Genomic DNA, 20,127 nt, shown 5'->3' on the forward strand with positions numbered 1-20,127 from the left:
CGGAGTTTCTTCCAGTGGGATGTGACCTGTGAGAACCGCACCTCACTGCTGAAAGATTTAATGATATGAATTTGTGCATCAATTTTTGTGGTCCTCCTAATTCTAGCCTCAGCTCCCAGGAGGCAGGGACCACATTTAATACCACTAGATTTTTTATTGGACTTTGTATGGTGCTGGCACACTGTAGATGCTCTTTAAAGGAGGGCATGGATATTAGGAATCCACTGGTCCAAAGGCTGAAATCCAATCTGCTTCCTCCCTGCATTGCCCTTTTCATGATATTCCGTGAGAAGTGAGGCCAGTTGAATGTTCTACTCCTATTGAATTCTCCCTAATGTTTAATTAAGATACAAAGGTGCAGTATAAACTGAATGGAAATGAGAGTGGAGCATATGTTCCCCTTTTGGGGGTCATGGGGCTTACGTGTGACTGAGAAGAAAAATACATTGAGGAAATAGAAGTTGGACTTCCCGTGAGCAAGAGATAGGGTTCAAGGACACTGCATTTCTAGAGTGACAACAGAAGCAGATCAGGGGAGGAGAGATGACCAGGAAAGGAACAGTAACCAGGGAACCTGAACACCAGTTCTAAATCTGGTTGCTAACTACTTGTGAGACCTAGGATAAGTCACTGGCCTCCAATGTGTATATGCTTTGTCAGAAAAGTATGAATGGTGGGACCCAAGCTGCTTAAAACGTGAACACTTATAAAAACTTAAGATTAGTATTGCCATTGAAGACAAACAAAACAAGCAATAAATAAATAAATAAATAAATAAATAAATTACCTGTTTCTAGTCAGTTCTATTTCCCTCTAGACAAGAAGTAATGTAGATGAAAACAATGGATTCTCCCTTCTCAATATCTTTCATATCTGTAAGTTCCTTTCCAACCCATGACTACCTCCTACAGCACACACTCATGATCATAAATATGGACCACACAGAGTTCTCTACTTCCCCTACTCCCCACCCTACAAGTGTTGACACTCTTTCACTCTTCCCAGCAGATCTCTACCAGGCCTCTGCTCACAGGAACATTTTGTTCATGGTATTTCTCAACTCAAAAGCCATAGATACACTCATTCAATAGACACTGAGTTTACCATGTGCCAGACACTGTTGTACATGTTTAGGAAACTGCAAAGACATAAATGACCTGTTGTCACTGAATTAGGTTCATGGAGGATGATGAAGGATGATAGATAAGGAGAGGAAGTAAGAGAGAGAGAGAGAGAGAGAGAGAGAGAGAGAGAGACATTTAGACATAGACATATCCATTTATATTTATTTAAAGTCAATGGCTCCCATTTGCTTGAATGGAGTCGTATTTGACTGAATAGGGTCTATATTCCATTGTCCATAATCTACCTTCCTAGGCAGATTTTTGTGGATCTTTCTTGTTTTATCCAAACTGGATAACCAAGAAAAGCTACTCTTTCTTACTTATATGACACTGTATCATATAGTTGGAGCCTGGAATTACATTCCCTCCTCAGTTCTTTGTACAATTTATAGTTCCCTCCTACATGTTGCTTTTCTGTTACTCTCAGACTTGTGCATAGTTTAGGGTCAGACACACATAAGCCAACACTACCACGTGCTTGTTCCTCAATGGAAAAGTGGGAAGGGTCAGTGCTGAAGATCACAGGGCATTGTCTAGGGACTCAGTGACATTTTTTACATGAGACAGAACCCCCTCAACTTTGATCATGGAAGCTCACAAAGAAGGTAGACTTACAAAAGACCTAACCCTGCTTTTGGGTTCAGTAAATAGATTCCAGTGCATTTAGGAACATGGGGTCAAGCCTGAGAATGGGGGAGGGGGCATTTTGGTGTTGAACTGGAAAGAGCATGCAGCAGGACATCGAATGGACCTGCATTGGATTCCTAACCCTGCTGATCTCCAGCATTGTGCCTCTGAGCTGCAATGAGGATAATACATCATTCCTGAGGTTGCTTTGCATATTATATAAATTAGTATATGTGAAAGCTCCCAGCTCCTTGTGTGATTTCAATACAAATATCAGTGTTAGAGGCTTTTTGCCCTTGCTCTGCCTCCTGCTGTCTGCCCCTGTGCACACATTGCTGCTGTTGTAATGCTATTGTACAAGGAATGGGTCTGCTAAAATATCATTAACCTGTGAACTGCACTGTGTGAAAACAAAAAGCATATTCACAAGACAGTATTCTTCGCCCCCCCTGGAACCTTCCACTTCTTGTCTTATTCTCTTCTGCAGCAGTTACAAGTTCCTTAAGGTAAGAATTAAGAGGAGGGAGGGGGACCGGTTGAGCAGTGCTGAAACTGCCCACAGAACAGATCAGTACAGGAAAGAGCAAGGCAGGGACAATAGAGAATTCTGCGAGTAACTCAACAAGGAATTGACATCAAAGGGGACACATTCAAACAAGCAGACTAACTCAGGTACTGGAGGCACCGTCGCACGAGGTGGAAAATAACAGACAGGGAGAAATCACAAATGGGGGTGTCTAAGCTGCCTGCTGCAGTACTGAGACTGGAACCCTGGCTTCATCAAGAGAACTGGTGCCTTTGTATGTGAGAACCTCCGATGAGTCTCTTTACTGTCCTCACTGACTTAACCACACAGCAACGGTTTCTCTAATAAGCGGATTCCCCTGAGACCTTTACCCATGAAGAGACAGAAACTGAAGTAATCTGGTCTTGTAACCAGAGCAACCATCCTTGCAAAGCCGCGGAACAGGGAACGGTGCCAAGAGCACAGGAGTAGGCTCCTTGGGTAGTGCCAGCCTGCCTTCTTCCTCAGGAACAACGAACCCGGAAAGTACCCCACACCCCACAGGGTCCAGGCATCAGGGAGTTAAGAGACATCCTTTGTGCATTTGTAGTTGGATTGTTGACACTCTAGTGATGGCATGGAGGCACAGGAGAAAGGGGAGAAGGAAATGTCTACTATTTAACACTAAGGAGCTAGATACTTTTCTAGGCACTCTACAAGTTTTATTTCATGTGATCTTAACAACAACAACAACAACAACAAAATCAGAGAATGATATTTAAGCAGAACCATCCCTTACACTATGCCTTCTGGCCATCATATGTGGTAAGTGTGGTAAGACAGAGCAGAGGGTGAATGAAGAGAATTCACTTATCAGCGACTTCTTTGTGTCAAGCACCTACAGGCCAGGAACTTGCCAGGTACTTCCCCACTGTACTCTATCATACACCTCTCACAGCAGTGTCATGGCATAGTTACTAATGTTACTTTGTGGATGAGTAAAACCAAGCCTGCAAAAGGTTGTGCTATAAACCCATAGGCACACGACTAGTCTAAGGGAGAATTAGGATTTAAACTAAGTTCTTCTTTGCTTGCAGATCTGCTGCCTCACCTCAGAGCAGCATGTACAGATGGGTGCAAACTCACACGGCTCTGTGTTGTCATACACTGATAGACCCACCTGCAGAATCATGCTGCTGTGAGATGCAGCCAGACACCAATGGCTTTTTGTTGAGGTGCAGCCTTCCCAGACTTAGGGGGCCTCTCTGGGATCATTGGGGAAAAAATTGAACAGAGGTAGAATTATATCTATATCCTCAAGTCATTCAAATAGAATGTATTCCTCTTGACAGTGGCTCTCTGATGAGGTTTGAAAGCTTAAGAACCTTTCTGAAATGTGTTTGCAAGCAACTGAGCATCAGATGATATGATAACACAAAGAGGACTTGCCTCACTGTAACATAACAGATGAATTGTAATAAAACACGTTCAAACATTCTCTCGTTTTCCAGTGAATAGTGGTTTGGCCCTTTGCAATAGACTTGACAAGTGCCAAATCCCATCTGGGTAGGGGGACAGCTGTGCCATTTCCTCCCTTCCTTGCTTAAATCATCTGTTACTTCCTGGCTGCCTAATCAGAGAACTACTCTCTACCCTTCCATCACAACAAGCAACAAAAACAGTACCTTTGTAAGACAAAATCAGGATACAGAGAAAATGGAGGATCAGAATGAGTTGCAGATTATCCAAGGAGCTAGAGTTCCTATGGAATTAAAGTGGAAGGCACAGGAAGGAAATCAAGCATCCCTTGTTGATGATGATGGATATAATTAGATGGCTCAGGAAAACGCTGAGAGAGCTTAAACCTCTCTACCTGGAGGGTCTAAAGGTGCTTGAAAATGGATGTATCAAAAACTGGTTAGAACATCCCCCTCCTAAGTTTTAGCATCATAGAATGGTATTATCTTCCACCTAATTGGCTAAGTTGGAAACCTGGAATATTCCCCATATTTCACATACCCAATCACCCTATGTATCTAGTCCCTCTGATTCACCCCTTAAAAATCATCCCAACTTGCCTGCTTCTTCTTACTCTTCATTATTTCTCACCTAAATTATTTCAGTTGCCTCTAACTTGTGTCTTCCTTGCCAGTGTGACCAACAAACATTAATTGACCCTTCTGTCATGGCAAGCTTTCCAAATTGCCACCCAATTCAGTCATTCTTCTGATGAAATCCTTCTGTCTCCTCTTCCTCTTTTTTAGGACAAATCCCAATATCTAATTATTTCTTGTAAATTTATTAAGAATCTCACCCTTACATATTCATTCTACCTTGTTTCCTGCCATTTAACCTTTGCCCTCAACTGTCTTGAGATAATCTGCACTTGCATTTTCTTGACTACTATGTTTCTCATGCCTGCACTGGTTCATCAAGGAAGGATGAGCCTCTGTATGACTCACTTGTTCCCTTTCCTTCCCTTTTCTTAGCTTTTCTTCTATTCCTTCATAAATCATTTCTGAAAGTGCATGTGTAGCCCTAGTGTCTGGTTATGAGCTCTCTGCTGGGCACCTCCAGCCTTGAACAACACCTACTACGTTGTGCTATAGTTTTAAATCCTCCACTGGACCTAGACCTTCTTGAAGATAGACACTCTGTCTCTCCTACATGCATCCTTTGTACTTGCCATATATTTGCTTTCCAATACATATTTATTAGATTGGAATTTAAGTTTTTCTCTATTTTTTTTTTCAAATTTCCCATGGGATTCTACCAAAAATCTTTCCACTTTCTAGGTTTACATCCTTGAGTGATCTAGGACTCAGAGAGTTTGTTTCTCCTTTTTAAACTTCAATAAAAAAAGTAATACATAGGGCTACCTGGGTGGTTGAGCATCGGACTTCAGCTCAGGTCATGATCTCATGTCCATGGGTTTGAGCTCCACATTGGGCTCTCTGCTTATAGCTCAGAGCCTGGAGCCTGCTTTGGATTCTGTGTCTCCCTCTCTCTCTCCCCTTCCCATGCTCACACTCTTGTCTCTTTCTCTCAAAAAATAAAATAAAATGTTAAAAAAATTAAAAACTAACATATAAATATAATTTAAATTTTTTGAAAGAAGCAAACACAGTTGAAATTATATTTTATAAAGAGCTCAGGGAAGTGAGGGCATTGAAGGAAGCCTGAGGGAAGAATAGGAAGAAAAGGGGATTATTTATTTTGCAACTAATATCTACTATGTAACTTCTTGAACATCCTTACCTACTCACACCCAATAATGTCCCAGTCAGTCTTCTGAGGTAGATATGATGACCACCATCTTAATAAAGATAAGTCTGAAGCCCAGAGAGGATAAGAAATTAGTCCAAGGCCACATACCTTGTAACTTGTGATGTCAGAGTGTAAAAGAAGTTCCCCCAAACTACAACACATTATGTCTCTGAAGAGAAAATACATGGTTTGAGCATATAAACTAAATAAAAGAAAATGCATCTCACAGGATATAGCAAATAGTGAAGAGATAAAAACAGTAAACTATTCTTACTTTTGAAATAAGAGCTGCTGTGGAACACTTAGATGCAAATGAGCCAGGTATTCCATCCTAAATCCTAGAGTTCTAGGAAAGTCTTGTCCTGAGGAACTCAGTTTAGAGGAAACTATTCAGCAAGTTCACACTATCTTTGCCTGTCACCCTTCAAGTTTCTGCTATGCTCGTACTCACAGTTGTTGTTTCCTCTTGTCCCCACCAGAAAGTATCGTGGAGCTTTGAGATCCAATGGAAGACAATATGCTCAATAATCCCATGTGGGAACAAAACTTTATATTCTAACCAGAATTGACATTATAGGTGGTCCGTCTCCCTCTCTGGGAAATTTTGTTAACTTTCTCACCAATTGGGTCGTGTGGCCCTTTGGACATTTATAGTTGAATGCCTTTCATGATATTCATTTATCCAACTGATATCATTCACTCTATCAATAAAATCTTGAACACTGAATGTGCCCTGGCCCTGGTACCCCATTTATTTTTGTATTAATAGATCTGTTCACCACATCCACTGCCTATAGGAGCTCTCTACCTCTCAGCTTTTCATCCTTGGGGGATAAAAGTAGCTTCCTAATCACTTCCCAATATTTGCTTCTGCTATACTCATTTTCTCATATCTGTATTATAATTCTTGCAATATTATACTGTAATTTTCTCTTCATATAGCTGTTTCCATATCTTAGATGTGAGCTCCTTGAAGGGAGTTCTTCACTAAATGCAATGCATGAACAAATGAATAAATGGAAAAAAAATTAAGAAAAAAAAAGATTTCCTACTGATCAAATGAACATGTTCCATGAAAGTAGCATCATTTTTAGTTTGAAACTTTTGTTTTCTAAAGCTGATAAGATTTGGTACCAATTAATGCCGCCCCCCACCATTTTCATCAAAATTATTTAACAGAAAAACAAAAAAGAAGGCAGAATTGCCAGTTGAGATCTCTCCTGTCTTCAGCCATTTGTTATGTTCATTGCAAGACTGCATTCCCAGTGTTAGAAAATTCAACATCGATGTCTACTCATCTGGGTGTTTCCACTCAGCTCCCAATTCTCCATCTTTTTTCTTACTGTAAAATATCCTGATAGGAACAAAGTATGCCCTTAATATATTTACTAAAGCCCTTCTCTGTAGATATGTTTTTCATAGGGTGTATTTTGGGTGAAGATAACAAAAATGTATCCAATAATTTAGCTGCCGAGCTTAAGAATAACTAGATAGAGGCTCCCTTGCAGAATGAATAGATAGCAGCAAAGATTTTCATTACCTTGAAGTGGCTTGGTAAATAGGTATGTCTGCCAAAGGCTAGTTGGAGAAATCTTGGTGGATGGATTGACAGGTAAGGGAAATATACATGGTTTAAATAAATAAATGAGAATAGTAATATTAGGGAGTTTCGTGAGTATATAGATAGAATAGGAGTTAGATAAATGGGGAGATAATATATGAATAAAGAGATGAATGGTTTGCTAATGGAAGAATAAATTGGTACATAGAAGACTGATGGAACTGAGTGGCCAGATGGAATGAAAGACCAATGAATGTCTATGCCTCAGCAGGAGAGCCAATAGATGGGTAAATGCTGTGGTATGAACAGAAGCAGGAGATGGTCAGGTGTGGATGGGAAGAGGATGATTAAAAGGAGGAAGAAAGAGGAGAAGGGAAAGGGTAGCACTAAAGGTATTATGATGGTAAGGGGGACTGGAATTTGTTACCTTGACAAGTCATAATTTTACAATGAGTCCGAGGAAATTGGAAACTCTAAATCATTGGTACCACCATATTCTTGGTATTTTAATTTACAAAGAACATGACCTAGTTTATCAAGCTATCTGTGCTCCATCTTCTGTTGGGATGACTAATTTTTTTTTAAGATTTATTTTAGAGAGAGAGAGACAGAGAGAGAGAGAGAGAGAGAGAGAGAGAGAGTGAGGATGAGCTTGAGTAGGGAGGGGCAGATAGAGAGGGAAAACAGAATCTGAAGCAGGCTCCAGGCTCTTAGCTGTCAGCAGAGAGCCCAATGTGGGGCTCAAACTTAAGAACTGTGAGATAATGACCTGAGCTGAAGTCGGATGTTTAATCTGAGCCACCCAGGCATCCTGGGTGAGACTAAGTTTTAACAGGTTAGGAATGACCCATTGTTTACCTATGAACCCAATAAGAAATAAGCCTCATAAATCTAGCTCAGGGTCATAGCCAGAGGAGCTAGCTAAGATGTAAAGCCAACTGGAGAATTTTAACACACTTTCTGCTGTATTCAAAACCATAGTTAGACATTGGCCCTAGGCTTCATGTGGGGTAGTCTTGAGAAATCCAATGGCTGAATGAGAAATAAAAACTGTCCTAAAAATTTTGAAATAGAACATACCAACAAGAATCAATTCAATAGTGGTGCAGATGAGGAGTCAAAGAAAAGGAGGGTCAAGTGTCCAGTCCAAGATCACATAGTTAATGGCAGAATTAGGAAGGGTTAGCTGATGTATAAATGATTGATGAGAAGCTGAGTTGTAAGAAAGAGGTTAATAGCCATCCCTTCAGAAAAGCAGATGGACAAGCGATGAAGATAGAGGTGTTGGAGTTTTGTTGAACGAGAACGATGTTTTAGAAAAGACAATCAGAAAAAGGGAGCTTCTTCTCCCGATCCCTTTCTTATGCTATTTCCCATATGTATACTATAGTAAAAACCTAAGATGGAGAAACAATCAATCCAATTACATACACTCTTAAGAATAAATGCACATCATAGCCACCATATTTTCTACATATGTACTCTTGTCAAAGCGGTTATGATTCAGTGGAATCAAGTCACAGGAACTGTTAAGGAGTGTCATTTTTTTTCTTGCAACTTCTCTATTGATTTCATTTTAGATTAGGTCAAGACATAATTTAGACTTTGAGGCTGCAGTTACATTTTCTATTATTTGTAAATGGCATAGATATTCAAATATATAGGTATAATATGCAAAGTGCCTAGACTTCCTTCTACTCTGTGTGTGTGTGTGTGTGTGTGGAAGAGAGAGAGAGACAGAGAGAGACAGAGAGAGACAGAGAGAGACAGAGAGAGAGAGACAGAGAAATAGGCTACTCAGTTTTCTGATTGCATCTACTCCCCAAAGCTTAAAGCACACATATGGGAGAAGCATATGGGAAAAGCATAGCCTGTTTTTCTCCATTCCTGGATACTTAACAAGATTTCCTAATAAATAACCCCCCAAATGTTACAAATTTCTTTGAACTTTATTGATACACTGCACAATCACAACCATCTCGTATTCATCCTGAATTAGAAAAGGTTACAACTACAATGTAACATGCACAAAATTCAGGTAGTATATTCACCCTTAATACAATTATTGACAGAAATCAAGTCTTCATTGATTTTTGATGGAAAAAATAAGAAAGAAAATAAAAGAAAAAGAACTCTAGAAGTTATACTCTTGTATCATGTGATAATTTTTAAAGCATTTAAACATAGATTTGTTTTAAGGATAATTGTGAGAATGGGCACACCCATTGTCTGACACAGCTATAACGGCACCATTGATAAGTCATATATATATATTTTTTTTAATCTAAAGGACTCTGAACTTGACAGATACATTTTCGTACACCCACACATTCCTCACAATTGCACTTTACAGGTCACAAAAATTTTTGAATGATTAAAAATGCTCCCTTTAACTAACACAAGGGCAGCTATTATTACTTATCATTGCTATTATTGATATCCTTATAAATCTTCCAATAATGTAGAATGCGGCCCTAGAAGGATAGTAGAGGGTTCACAATCTTTCTTTCTCCACTCAGTGGCATGGAACAATTGTATGCCTTTAAAAGGGCACCATTGAAAGAAACAAAAAGGAATCTCTTTAAAATATTGGAAATGAGGCTTAGCTGCTTACTTTTAGGATGAAGACAATGGCACCTAATTAAGTCCACTCCACATCCCCTTGGACTCTGAGGCTCCTGCACCTGAAGGCTCAATTGCACTGGTTCAGCTCTGTCATTCTGCCCTATCTTTTAATTGCAAATCTGTTTCTTTTTCCTTTCATTTACTTCTCTTCTTTAAAGTAAGAAATGAGGGAAATGAGAGTGGCATTTTTATTTGTTTGCTTTTAGTGATCATTAGGAGTCCTCATCATATGGTATCTTTTGAAAATGTTACTTTCCTAGTTACACACCTGTGAAGTTTTACTGCAACTGCTCAAACTTATTTGTCTTAAAACCAAAAGGGAAGCTCTGGATGGTAGAAGAGGCAATTGGGTGTAAATTTCTAGGAATATAACTTGTGTGAAACAAAACCAAAACATCCTCGCTCTTGGAGAAAAGGACAAAAAAGTAAATTTGCCAACAAGAAGAATTGTATGCTCCTTTCCCTAATTTCAAATATATTAAACTTTACTATAATAAGTTTTTGTTTGTTTGTTTGCGGTGGGGGGGGGGGGTGGGTAGGTGGGAAGGGAAAGTGGGCTGGTTCCGGGTGAGGACTCAGGGTCAAATTGGAAAAGATAACCTCCCCCCATAATCCATCTTATCTTGAGCCACTCCTACCCTCTTTCTCCCCATGGCTCTGATGACATCCATACACAACTACAGAGGAAAGAACATTCTTTTTGGCATTGGAAGCACCAACCAAAACTAGAGCATTCCATTTCTGGATGCGATGGCAATAATAAGCTTTCTTTGATGTTGACTGCCCACTTGGAGGTTCTCTGCTCTTTTCACATAAGAGTTCTTCCAAAATAAGGAGAACTTGTTAACATCTCCAGGTTGAAATCAAGTTTACTGGATCCATGCAGAAACAGGCCCTTAAATTTAGCCTTGGTTGTGGAGTTTCTGGAGTCCACTTCCACCCAGTGGAGCACACTTCCCACCCAGGTTTTGAGAAAAACTGCCCAACCTGTGGAATGTATCATCTAGTATGAGACATAGGTTTCAGGGGACAAAGACCAAGACCTATTTTTCATAGAAAGCCTTAACTTTCCTTCCATTTCAGCTAGCACAATTGCAGTAGAACAGCCGTGCACAATGCTCCCTGCATAACATATGTGCATGTTTTGACCACTGCTCACCTAAATGTCCCCTCTCCCCCAGTTAAAACAAGAATGAAAAAAAAAAAAAAAAACTAAACACATTTGCTTAGACTTGCAGATGACTGTATCAGGCACTTGACAATAAACTACTGAAAAACAAGCTTGACCAGAGCCTTAACACTAGCTCATTCATTGGCATTACTTTGGTGGCAATACATATTAACTGTGTTTTAGGAAGGGGGAAGGTTTCAGAGTAAGTACATTGCTGAATTTGTCACACCTAATCTGATGATAAGTCTTATTTGGTTTCCTTCCCATGTGAAAAACCCATGGAGAGTTATAGGTTGCTCAGAGTTTTGTTTACCTTCCTTCTTTACCTCTACCCCATTCTTGGCACTGGCACCTTAAAAAAAAAATCTACACAACAGGCATTATCCATCTACCCTCCATACTGGAAGCTGAAAAAGCATGTGTGAGTGTGGATATTGTCCTTAGTAGCATTTAATGTTCTATACACTTCAAATGTTGGGTAACAGCTCCTGTTTGATGGAGCCATCCCCACAAAAGTAACCCAAACAACACAGAAGCTGGAGTGTGTCTATAGTGAAGAAGAGCCATTTTCTTTCCTAGTGCCCAGTTTTCTTCATTTATTTACTTGGTTTATTTACTTATTTACTTGATTTTCTTTATCCCAGACAGATGAGTATTGACTGTAGGATTTTTTTTTCCCTCTAAAACATGGTTGGAATAGGCAAACACCAGAGGTGCTTCCTGGTATCCAGTGGAAGAGGGCAGCATAGAATTCCATAGTGACTCTGAGACCCAGCCTCATCATGTTCAAAAGGTTCTGGTGATCTTTCTGGTCAGAGGAAGATGGGTCCCTTCCTCTAGAACAACCCTTGACATGAAGAACATGTATAGCTTGTCCACTTCAAGCATTGTGTTCTCCAAGACAGCAAGCACTGTGTTACTCCCCAGAGCCTCCACATTTATTTTACTCCAAAGTAACATTTATTATCAGTAGAACACTCAAATGATGAATTTAATCCCCATACAATGTCTGACACCAACCTGACTCCAGGTGCAGAATGTGATGACAGATCTGAAACACTGATGTCCGACCTTTAATTCTGACTTTGCGTCTGCTCATGATTGTCCCTGGAACTTGGAATCAATACACTGCTTTTGGCACATCATTTATATTCCCAGAATCTGGCTCCTGGCAGCTCACTAGGAAATGCAGATGTCTGTTTATAGCTGTCAAATGTAATATTAATTTTACTCACACCATCTCCAACTCTTACAAAAGTGCCTAGCATTTTGTATGCCAAGACTACCTACCTTTGTATACATGTAGGTATCTATGTATGTCATACATATCTAAGTATATATTACCCCACTGTGTATGTCATGTTCATGTGCCACTATGGACAAAACAAAGAGGCCATTTATATTGGAGGCAGAAGATCAATTAAGCATTAAGGGAATGGAGCTCTATAAAGCTCATATTTATTATTTTTTTAGATTGTGGACCTGAAAGCTTCCCACTGAGGCAGAGCAGGTCTGTGAGATAGTCACTGTTGATGCTTCTTTCCTTTCTCATCATCTCAGAAGGTCAGTCCTTGCAGCACGAGTAAAGAGAGGCATAAGCTTGCATGGTTTTCAATGCCATTCTTTTGGATTATAGGCACCCTTGTTGGCTGAATCTTTCTTGTCTCAGGAAATGATGCATAAACGTCAGGTTAGCTCTTGTTTGTCTGCTGGATCTGCTGTGAAAATGGAAAACTGAGGACATTCTTCCCCAAAGCCACTGGAGAAGCAGCCTGTATCAGAGGAAATTGTGTGTCACTTACACTTTCCCCTCCTGTTTGCAGTGTTGTGTTAATCAAGTGCTTGGAAATTAAGTCAGTTGCTCAAGTGCCCTCAGCTCAGAAGAGCTTCCTGAAACAAATACCAGAGTTGTCAACACACCCGCCATGTAATTGGTTTTCATCAGCTTTTTACTGGATAGTTTTCAAACAGATTAAACCAAAACTGGAAAAGGGAGGAGACAATAGCTGAATTCATTGCACTCAGACAGGTAGACTTCTCTCTTCACTGCAGAGACAGATATGTGTTTCCTCTCTTCTGTTCTTGCTATTAAGAAAAGCCAGCCATGGAGTAAATCCCATAGGTTTATGACACACACTTTCTTGGAAGACCAAGGGAAACATGAAGTTTGGCATCTTGAACCTTCAAATATGAAAGGAAAAAAAAACAACAACAACAAAACAAAACATGGCACTGATCAAGGCCTTTCCAGGGCTGATCTGCTTCCCAAGAAGATGCTTTTGGAAACACAGTACTCCAGGAATGGTGAGGGACTGATCCTTAGATTGCTACTTTGGTCCATCTGTTAATGGCATCTACTTTGGAAGGTGGATGGGATATCACCTTCCAAAGAGTCCACGACATATTGCTTTTCTATGCTGTTAGCCTGTGAGACCATTGGCTTTCATATGAAAGTTGATAGGTAATTTTGAAGATGCCAGTGTCTGCTGAAGGTAGAGGAGAAATGAATATAGTGAAATAGACACAATATGATTAGAAATTAATATGGTGATGAATTGATAGTGAGTAGTAGGGAAGAAATATAGAGAAGTGTTGGATAATTACATTGATAGATTGATAAATAGAGTAAATAGATTGCTACAGAGAAAGAGGGGTGGGTAGATAATTGGAGGGAGAGATAAGTCACACAGTCAAGTAGATGGATAACCATATGATTCCTGTGATAGCTTGATAAGCCCTAAATAATCAGTCATCCATAGATCATTTTGTTTTATGAGTTAGCAGTTTTAAAAAAGAAGTACTGTCGTCAAAATGCTTCCCCTCTTTTTTGGTCAAGTGACTTCTAAACTTTTACTTTTAGGTTGTGTGAATAGCCCCAAACCTCTAACCCACATAGTGATAGAGCAAGTGAATAGGACAGAGTGGTGAGAGAAGGTGACAAGAATATCCATATATGTGTATATATACACATATATGGATATGGGTGTATTCAGACCTTCCCAGAAAGAAAGGATGTGAACCCCAATGTAATTAGATAATAGTAAACATGGAGGGAGGGATATGTACATTATAATAAAGAAAATGGCCCAAAGCTTAAAGGACACAGATAATAGGACACTTGGATATAACTCTTGCTGTGCACTACATTGTAAGTCAAGTTGTGTCTTCAGGGTGTTTATCATGAGGCACATTTTTTGCCCAAATGGAGCTTATGGTTTGGTGTGTTAGGGGAGGAGAGGTTCGTAGTGATGATGATGGGGAGAGGAGCAGAGGAAAGGAAAGGGCCCAGGTAGCAGGGATAGATTCCATTTTTGGACACACCAATGAATGATTACCCCAAACATGGTAGAATCCAGCCCACCCATCCCCCCAACCCCACTCATTCAAACTGGAGAAAAACTCAAATAAACCAACCCTCCCCCCCAAAAAAACAAGAAGAACAGAAACAAACAAAAAGAAGCCCAAACTTGTTTGCCCTCCGCAGTGTAGATTAAAGTCTGTGATATGGAGAAGCAGGCGTTGCTCAGAGGACCTATGATTTCTTATCAAAACTTGATGAGGAAGTGGGCAAAGAGGGTCCCTGATAGCCAGAGACAAGCCAGTGCTCTAGAGGCCGAGTTTACACCATCAATGACTGCTCCAGGCCCTGTGTAGGGGAAAGAGAGACAGACCCATTAGCATGCACTCAAAGGATACCATACTTATTCCCTGACAAGCAGATATACAAACATGCTTCTCTGTGAGCATTCCCCCATCTCCCACCTCCCACCATTGGTCCCTCGAAATCTGGAAAAATGGAAAGCACCCACTGGGAATATTTAGAAACTCAAAGGGGCAAATCGCTCACATACCCACCACTACAGCCTGCTCTCAAAGACTGGGGTTTAAAAAATAAAAGGGATAGAGGGAGGCAATGGCAGTCATTAGGCCTATTGGCTGAAAAGTTAGAATAGCAGACAGAGCTAGGTGGCATGGCAGGATTTGACTGCTGCTCCATAAGCAGCACCTCTAACTATGGAAAAGGTGTCCAGAACAGACAGGGATGGGAGCAGCAAAACAGGGGAGGGAGATGGTCCACAGTGGAGAGAAGCAGGTAGAGGAAAGGAGGAGACAGGAATGGGAACATTTTGTGAGCAACAGGAGTCTATGTGTTGGTGTGGCCAACTTTCTATCCTGTATAACTTAGGTATTGTGGAAGCTCCTCCTGAGGTAGCTGAGGAAGAATGGATTGTTACACTCTAGAGTTTTAGACACTATGATTGGGTTTATCCCAGCAGTAGCAGTGCCTCTCCAAAGGTCACAAAGACTCTGTATTCTGTCCACATTGCCACCTAATGGTGTGGCCTGATAGAGTTCTCCCTTTGCCCTTTCTCCTGGCCTCTTTGGCTCTTTTAAATGCCCCTAGTGAGTCATCCATGCTCCACTGTAAGACAAGACCATTGAGTCACAAGTGTTGGTCCTTTCACTTAATCTGCCACCTTTGAGAAAACAAACCACATGAAATGGGATTGTCCTAGTCTGTTTCAAGGACCCAGGGCACATGGATCAGCATCTAATTCACCTTTGTATTCCTCCATCACCTTTATTTGCAAAGCATAAGAAACTGCAGGCATAAGCAAGACACCAGTAGCTTGCAGGCAGAGAGGATTCCAGGGAACATGGAATCGAGTATAAGACAGGGGTGAGAAGCCATCAAGAGTCATTCCTGTAGAGCCAGTGGCAAAGAAAGGGAGCTGCAGACAAGACAAGCATGGCTTTTTTTTTTTTACCTTCTCAAGACAGGACTTCCCTGATCCTTTTAGAAGCAAATTGGCTTATTGGAAATAGACATGATTACTTTAAGAAGCACAGTTGGTACAGAGTCTCAAGACAGCATGATGGTGTAGATCCCTGCCTTGCCTAGGAAGGGACTGATGCTAACCTTTTGCTTTGGGAAGTACAGGCCCCTCACTTTAGCAATGAGCATGTAACTGTTCCCAGTCCACGGATTTTCACATGGATATATTTCCTTCCTCTGATTTACAATGTACACAATTCTCCTATTGACTAAAAATTCACATTTACTTGCTAGTTTGAGAGTCTGGTTCATATTGCTGTGCACTTTTTTTATAGAGCATTCACAAAAAAGGGCAGGATCCAGTCACAAGCCCAGTGCTATCATCTCCAGGAAGGCTCCATACATATTTATGAAAAGTAGCCTGACTCTGGAGGCTCCATCAGTCAAGACATATATCCTAAGGAGCCATACTGGCCTACAGAATGTACGGAGTTGAAAAATGCCCAAGATGGAGCCCAAAGCAATTCTCTATATTGTGTTCTTCAAAAAATGAAAGACTTACATTTTTTAAATGAGTTTATAAGAAAATGAGCAATATAGATTTGTAAGATATATATGTCTCCTTAAGAGTAACTTTCAAATATATTTTATAATATTTATAATGTTATTTATATGCTTATTTATATGTTATTTATATATTTAATATAATATTTACTATAATAATAATGTTATATATGGAGAGGACATGCATTAAACTATGTGTCTGTGTGTATCTTTGTCTAATTCATGATGCTGATATTAACTTAAGAAACAATTGAAAGATTAATAAGCTCCACACTAAAGAGACAGAGATCTTTAGTGTAGGAATCACTTTATTCCAAGTTCTACCAGTGGACTTAAGCATTTCTGTAGATGCCATGCTACCAGCACAAGGTGGGATATAGCTAAAACAAAGCAGAAAAGAAAAACAGTATATGAGGAAGGCAAAGCATGAAGGGTGAGGTACAGAGAGAGAAGGAGGCAGAATCATAAAGAGAAATGAATGTTTCTGGTGGTGTGTGGCAGTTGCAATAAGATGTTCATTACTGATCAGGCAGAGGGTTTATAGCCACAGTTAAACTTCAGTTGAGTGTTCCGTAGAGTGGAAGCCAAACTGTGAGTGTGACTTAGCAGACATAGGGACTGCTCAGCTTGCTTAGGATGATGATGGTAACATGCATTTGCATTGTGTTCTCTAAGTTGCAAGCAGGATTCTAAATGCTACACACATATTAACTCATTTAATCTTCAAAAAGGCTATGAGTTATGGACTACTGGCATGTCCATTTTATAAATGGAGAAACTAAAGAACAGAACAGTTAAGTACCTCACTATGGTCACACAACTTATACACATAAAGCTGGATTAGAATTGAGTCACTCTTTCTGTAGAGCCTGTACCCTTGATTGTTTCCACTCGACTTGCTTTCTGTGGAAAATGACCCTTTGTGCATGTTTTCTGAGGACCACAGCCACATGAATTGGTAAGTACAACTGGTGAGGAATCTGAGGACCTAATTTCTCTGTATGACTCTGCTGCTCCCTAGCTGACCGGCATCCCCTCTCTGGCCTTGGTTCTACCATCTAAAAAAGTAGAGAAGGTTGGGGTCAGAGACCTTTAAAGCTCTTCTCCTATTAGCATTTTGAGTAATTGTATGAATGGAAAATTTATATCTGGTACTAGAAGGGGCAGCCGCTGAGCAACCAGATGGCCCTTTCCAGTTGGTACAAAACCATCACTACTGTGGCTTTTTGCACGTCAGCATGTCATCTCCTAAAACAGCAAGAGGGCACCAAACATTCCTGGACCCCAGGGCTTCCTTTTCTGTGGCCACATTTTCTATGCAGCTCCAAGGAGCTTTACTCTTCAGCAGGTGTGATAAGCCTTGCTTTATATATCAGACAATATGGTAATTTAACGCCAAACTGCCTTTGGCCAATCAATCTATGAGGAGTGGCTGAGCTAGTCTGGCCAATGAGTTAATCTAATCCACTATAATGGAGATTAAAATTAGCATCTCTTTCCTCATGGATCCTGCACACATTTAAGATTTGGTAGTTAGGGGCGCCTGGGTGGTTTGGTCGGTTAAGCGTCCGACTTTGGCTCAGGTCATGATCTCACGGTCCGTGGGTTCGAGCCCCATGTTGGGCTCTGTGCTGACAGCTCAGAGCCTGGAGCCTGTTTCAGATTCTGTGTCTCCCTCTCTCTGTGACCCTCCCCCGTTCATGCTCTGTCTCTCTCTGTCTCAAAAATAAATAAACGTTAAAAAAAATTAAAAAAAAAAAAGTTTTGGTAGCTGGACCAAATGTCAGTAGAGGGACATATAGGAGGGCGCTTGTACCTTGTTCAGAGCAGGAACAGAGGCTCACATCTGTGTACCACTCTCTAGGTTCGAGGAATGTGAAATAAAAGCCATCAGCTATGAGCTGTTTTTTTTTTTTTTTAATATCATCATTACAGTAACCCTCATTTTACTATTAATGAAGAAAGCATTTGGTTTGGGTGTCTCCCTTAGGGTTTCCTCTTGCAGAGGCCACTCACCTGATTATGATGTGCTTCTTTGTGCTTTAATATAGATTACCACTGTTTAGCTAATTGGTGTGATTCCATGATCACTCAGGACTTATGTTTGGTCCCTTAGGCTGGTAGGAGGCTTTTGCAAATGTTAGCTCAATGAATCTGTTAAGGGAAGGGCATGTTACTGGAGGAAAAGTTCACCTGAGCCTAGCAGTGGTAGTACTAAAGCTTGAACACACATCTTCAGATGTCAAGCTGACTATGGTTTTCCTATACTTGGTTTTTTCAGGTAACAACAGCTACATGGACTTCTCCAAATACTTGGCATCCAAAGTAATACTAGTATTAATTTCAATAAACATGGTCAGGAATTCAAATGGTGCTTTCCTGCTCCTCCCCTCCTCCTCTTCCTCCTCCTCCACTTCCTCCTCCTCCTTTTCACTTCCTCCTCCTCTTTCTCCTCCTCTTCATCCTCCTCCCCCCCCTCTTCTTGGTGGAAATAGGGAGAAAGTTAGTTCTTATCTCAAACTTAGAATTCAGAGTTTGGAAACATGAGGTAGATTTTCAATTATGTGTTCTACTACAAAAAACTAACCCTGAAATACATTTGGATAAAGGACAAAGGTTTGAAAGAAAGATGGGACCAAATGTCTAAGGAACAGAATCCCTGGATGCACAGGTAAAATAGAAATCTTCTATGAAATTTAAGAAAGGATTTAGATGCATCTGTACCCCTTGGCTTTGCTGTCTCATCTTTGCAGCCCTAAATATCCTTTGGGATAAAGGCAATGACCACTATAAAAGTGCAACCAATCCTGGAAACTTTGGAATCAGACCAATTTGGATTTAAATCCTGACTCTGTGGCATGCCAGCTATGTGATCTCAGACAAGGTAGTTTTCACTTTTCTTATTGAAAATAGAGGTAATAATACTGAATTTACAGAATAATTAAAAAGTCAGACTGGTTAGCATAGTGCCTGGTACAAGCCAGTCATGTGATCATGGTAACCACCACTATGGTGCCTCCACACCTGCTACCTTCCACTCCTTAGTTGAGGCTAATATTGGCTCATTTCAATTTTTCCCAAGTGTGTTAAACCTGAGATGTGGTTTTGCTGGTGACAAAGAGAGGAGGTGAGATCCTGAGTTGGGGGTTTGTTGCTGAGAGAGGCCATTGACCATGAGGACCATGGAAAGATATGGGACATAGAGCAGAATGATAGGAGAAGTCCAAAGCCAAGTTCCATGCATGGTCCAAAGGCAAAGGATCAGCCTTGCAAGAGTAAGGGACCCCACACTAGCCTCAGAAAGCCACTGCCATTCACTCAGCAAGTATTGGTTGGAGGCTGATGTGAGCCAGTCTCTGTTTTCAGAGAGAAAGAAAGACACAGTCTGTGCTTTGACAAAGCTTATACTTTAATAGGACCTGGAATATCCTTTCTCCCAGTCTAAATCAGTCAACAAACAATTGAAAAAGGGAAAGAAAGAAGGAAGGGGAAAAAAGGAAAGAAGGAGGGAACGAAGGAAGGAAGGAAAATTTTTAAATCCTCCCAGATTCTGAGTAGAAAGTCATTTGGAACAAATAACCAAAATTGCTTTCATCTCAATAATACCCTTCCTGTTGGAGTATTAAGAGAATTTAATTCAATAGTCAGAGAACTGAATTTGAATTCTGACGCTGGTACTCACTAGGAGGATGACTTTGGACAAGAAAATCAACTTCTCTAAAACATTTTTTTAAATGTATAGAATGGAGAAGAGTGGTTTTGTGTATATATATATTATACATATACATACATATACATATATGTATACATATGGAATATAATATATATGGAATATAATATATATGGAATATTACTCAGCTATCAAAAAATTAAATCTTGTCATTTGTAACAATGTAGATGAAACTA

The 20,127-nt window shown here is 40.2% G+C and overlaps 1 protein-coding gene across 2 annotated transcripts in view; it reads right to left on the bottom strand.

Moving 5' to 3' along the window:
• Positions 1-8,837: 8,837 nt before the first annotated feature.
• The window catches only part of OPCML (opioid binding protein/cell adhesion molecule like), a 1,096,360-nt gene continuing 1,085,070 nt past the window's right edge, over positions 8,838-20,127 (bottom strand). For both annotated transcript variants that reach the window (XM_032595036.1, XM_030333077.2), the window contains one exon: positions 8,838-14,526. In XM_032595036.1, the coding sequence (XP_032450927.1) occupies positions 14,426-14,526 (101 nt within the window). In that variant the 3' untranslated portion in view covers positions 8,838-14,425. The remainder of the gene's footprint in view (positions 14,527-20,127) is intronic.

Source organism: Lynx canadensis, chromosome D1, assembly GCF_007474595.2.
Source record: "Lynx canadensis isolate LIC74 chromosome D1, mLynCan4.pri.v2, whole genome shotgun sequence".
NCBI classification, from domain to species: Eukaryota; Metazoa; Chordata; class Mammalia; order Carnivora; family Felidae; genus Lynx; species Lynx canadensis.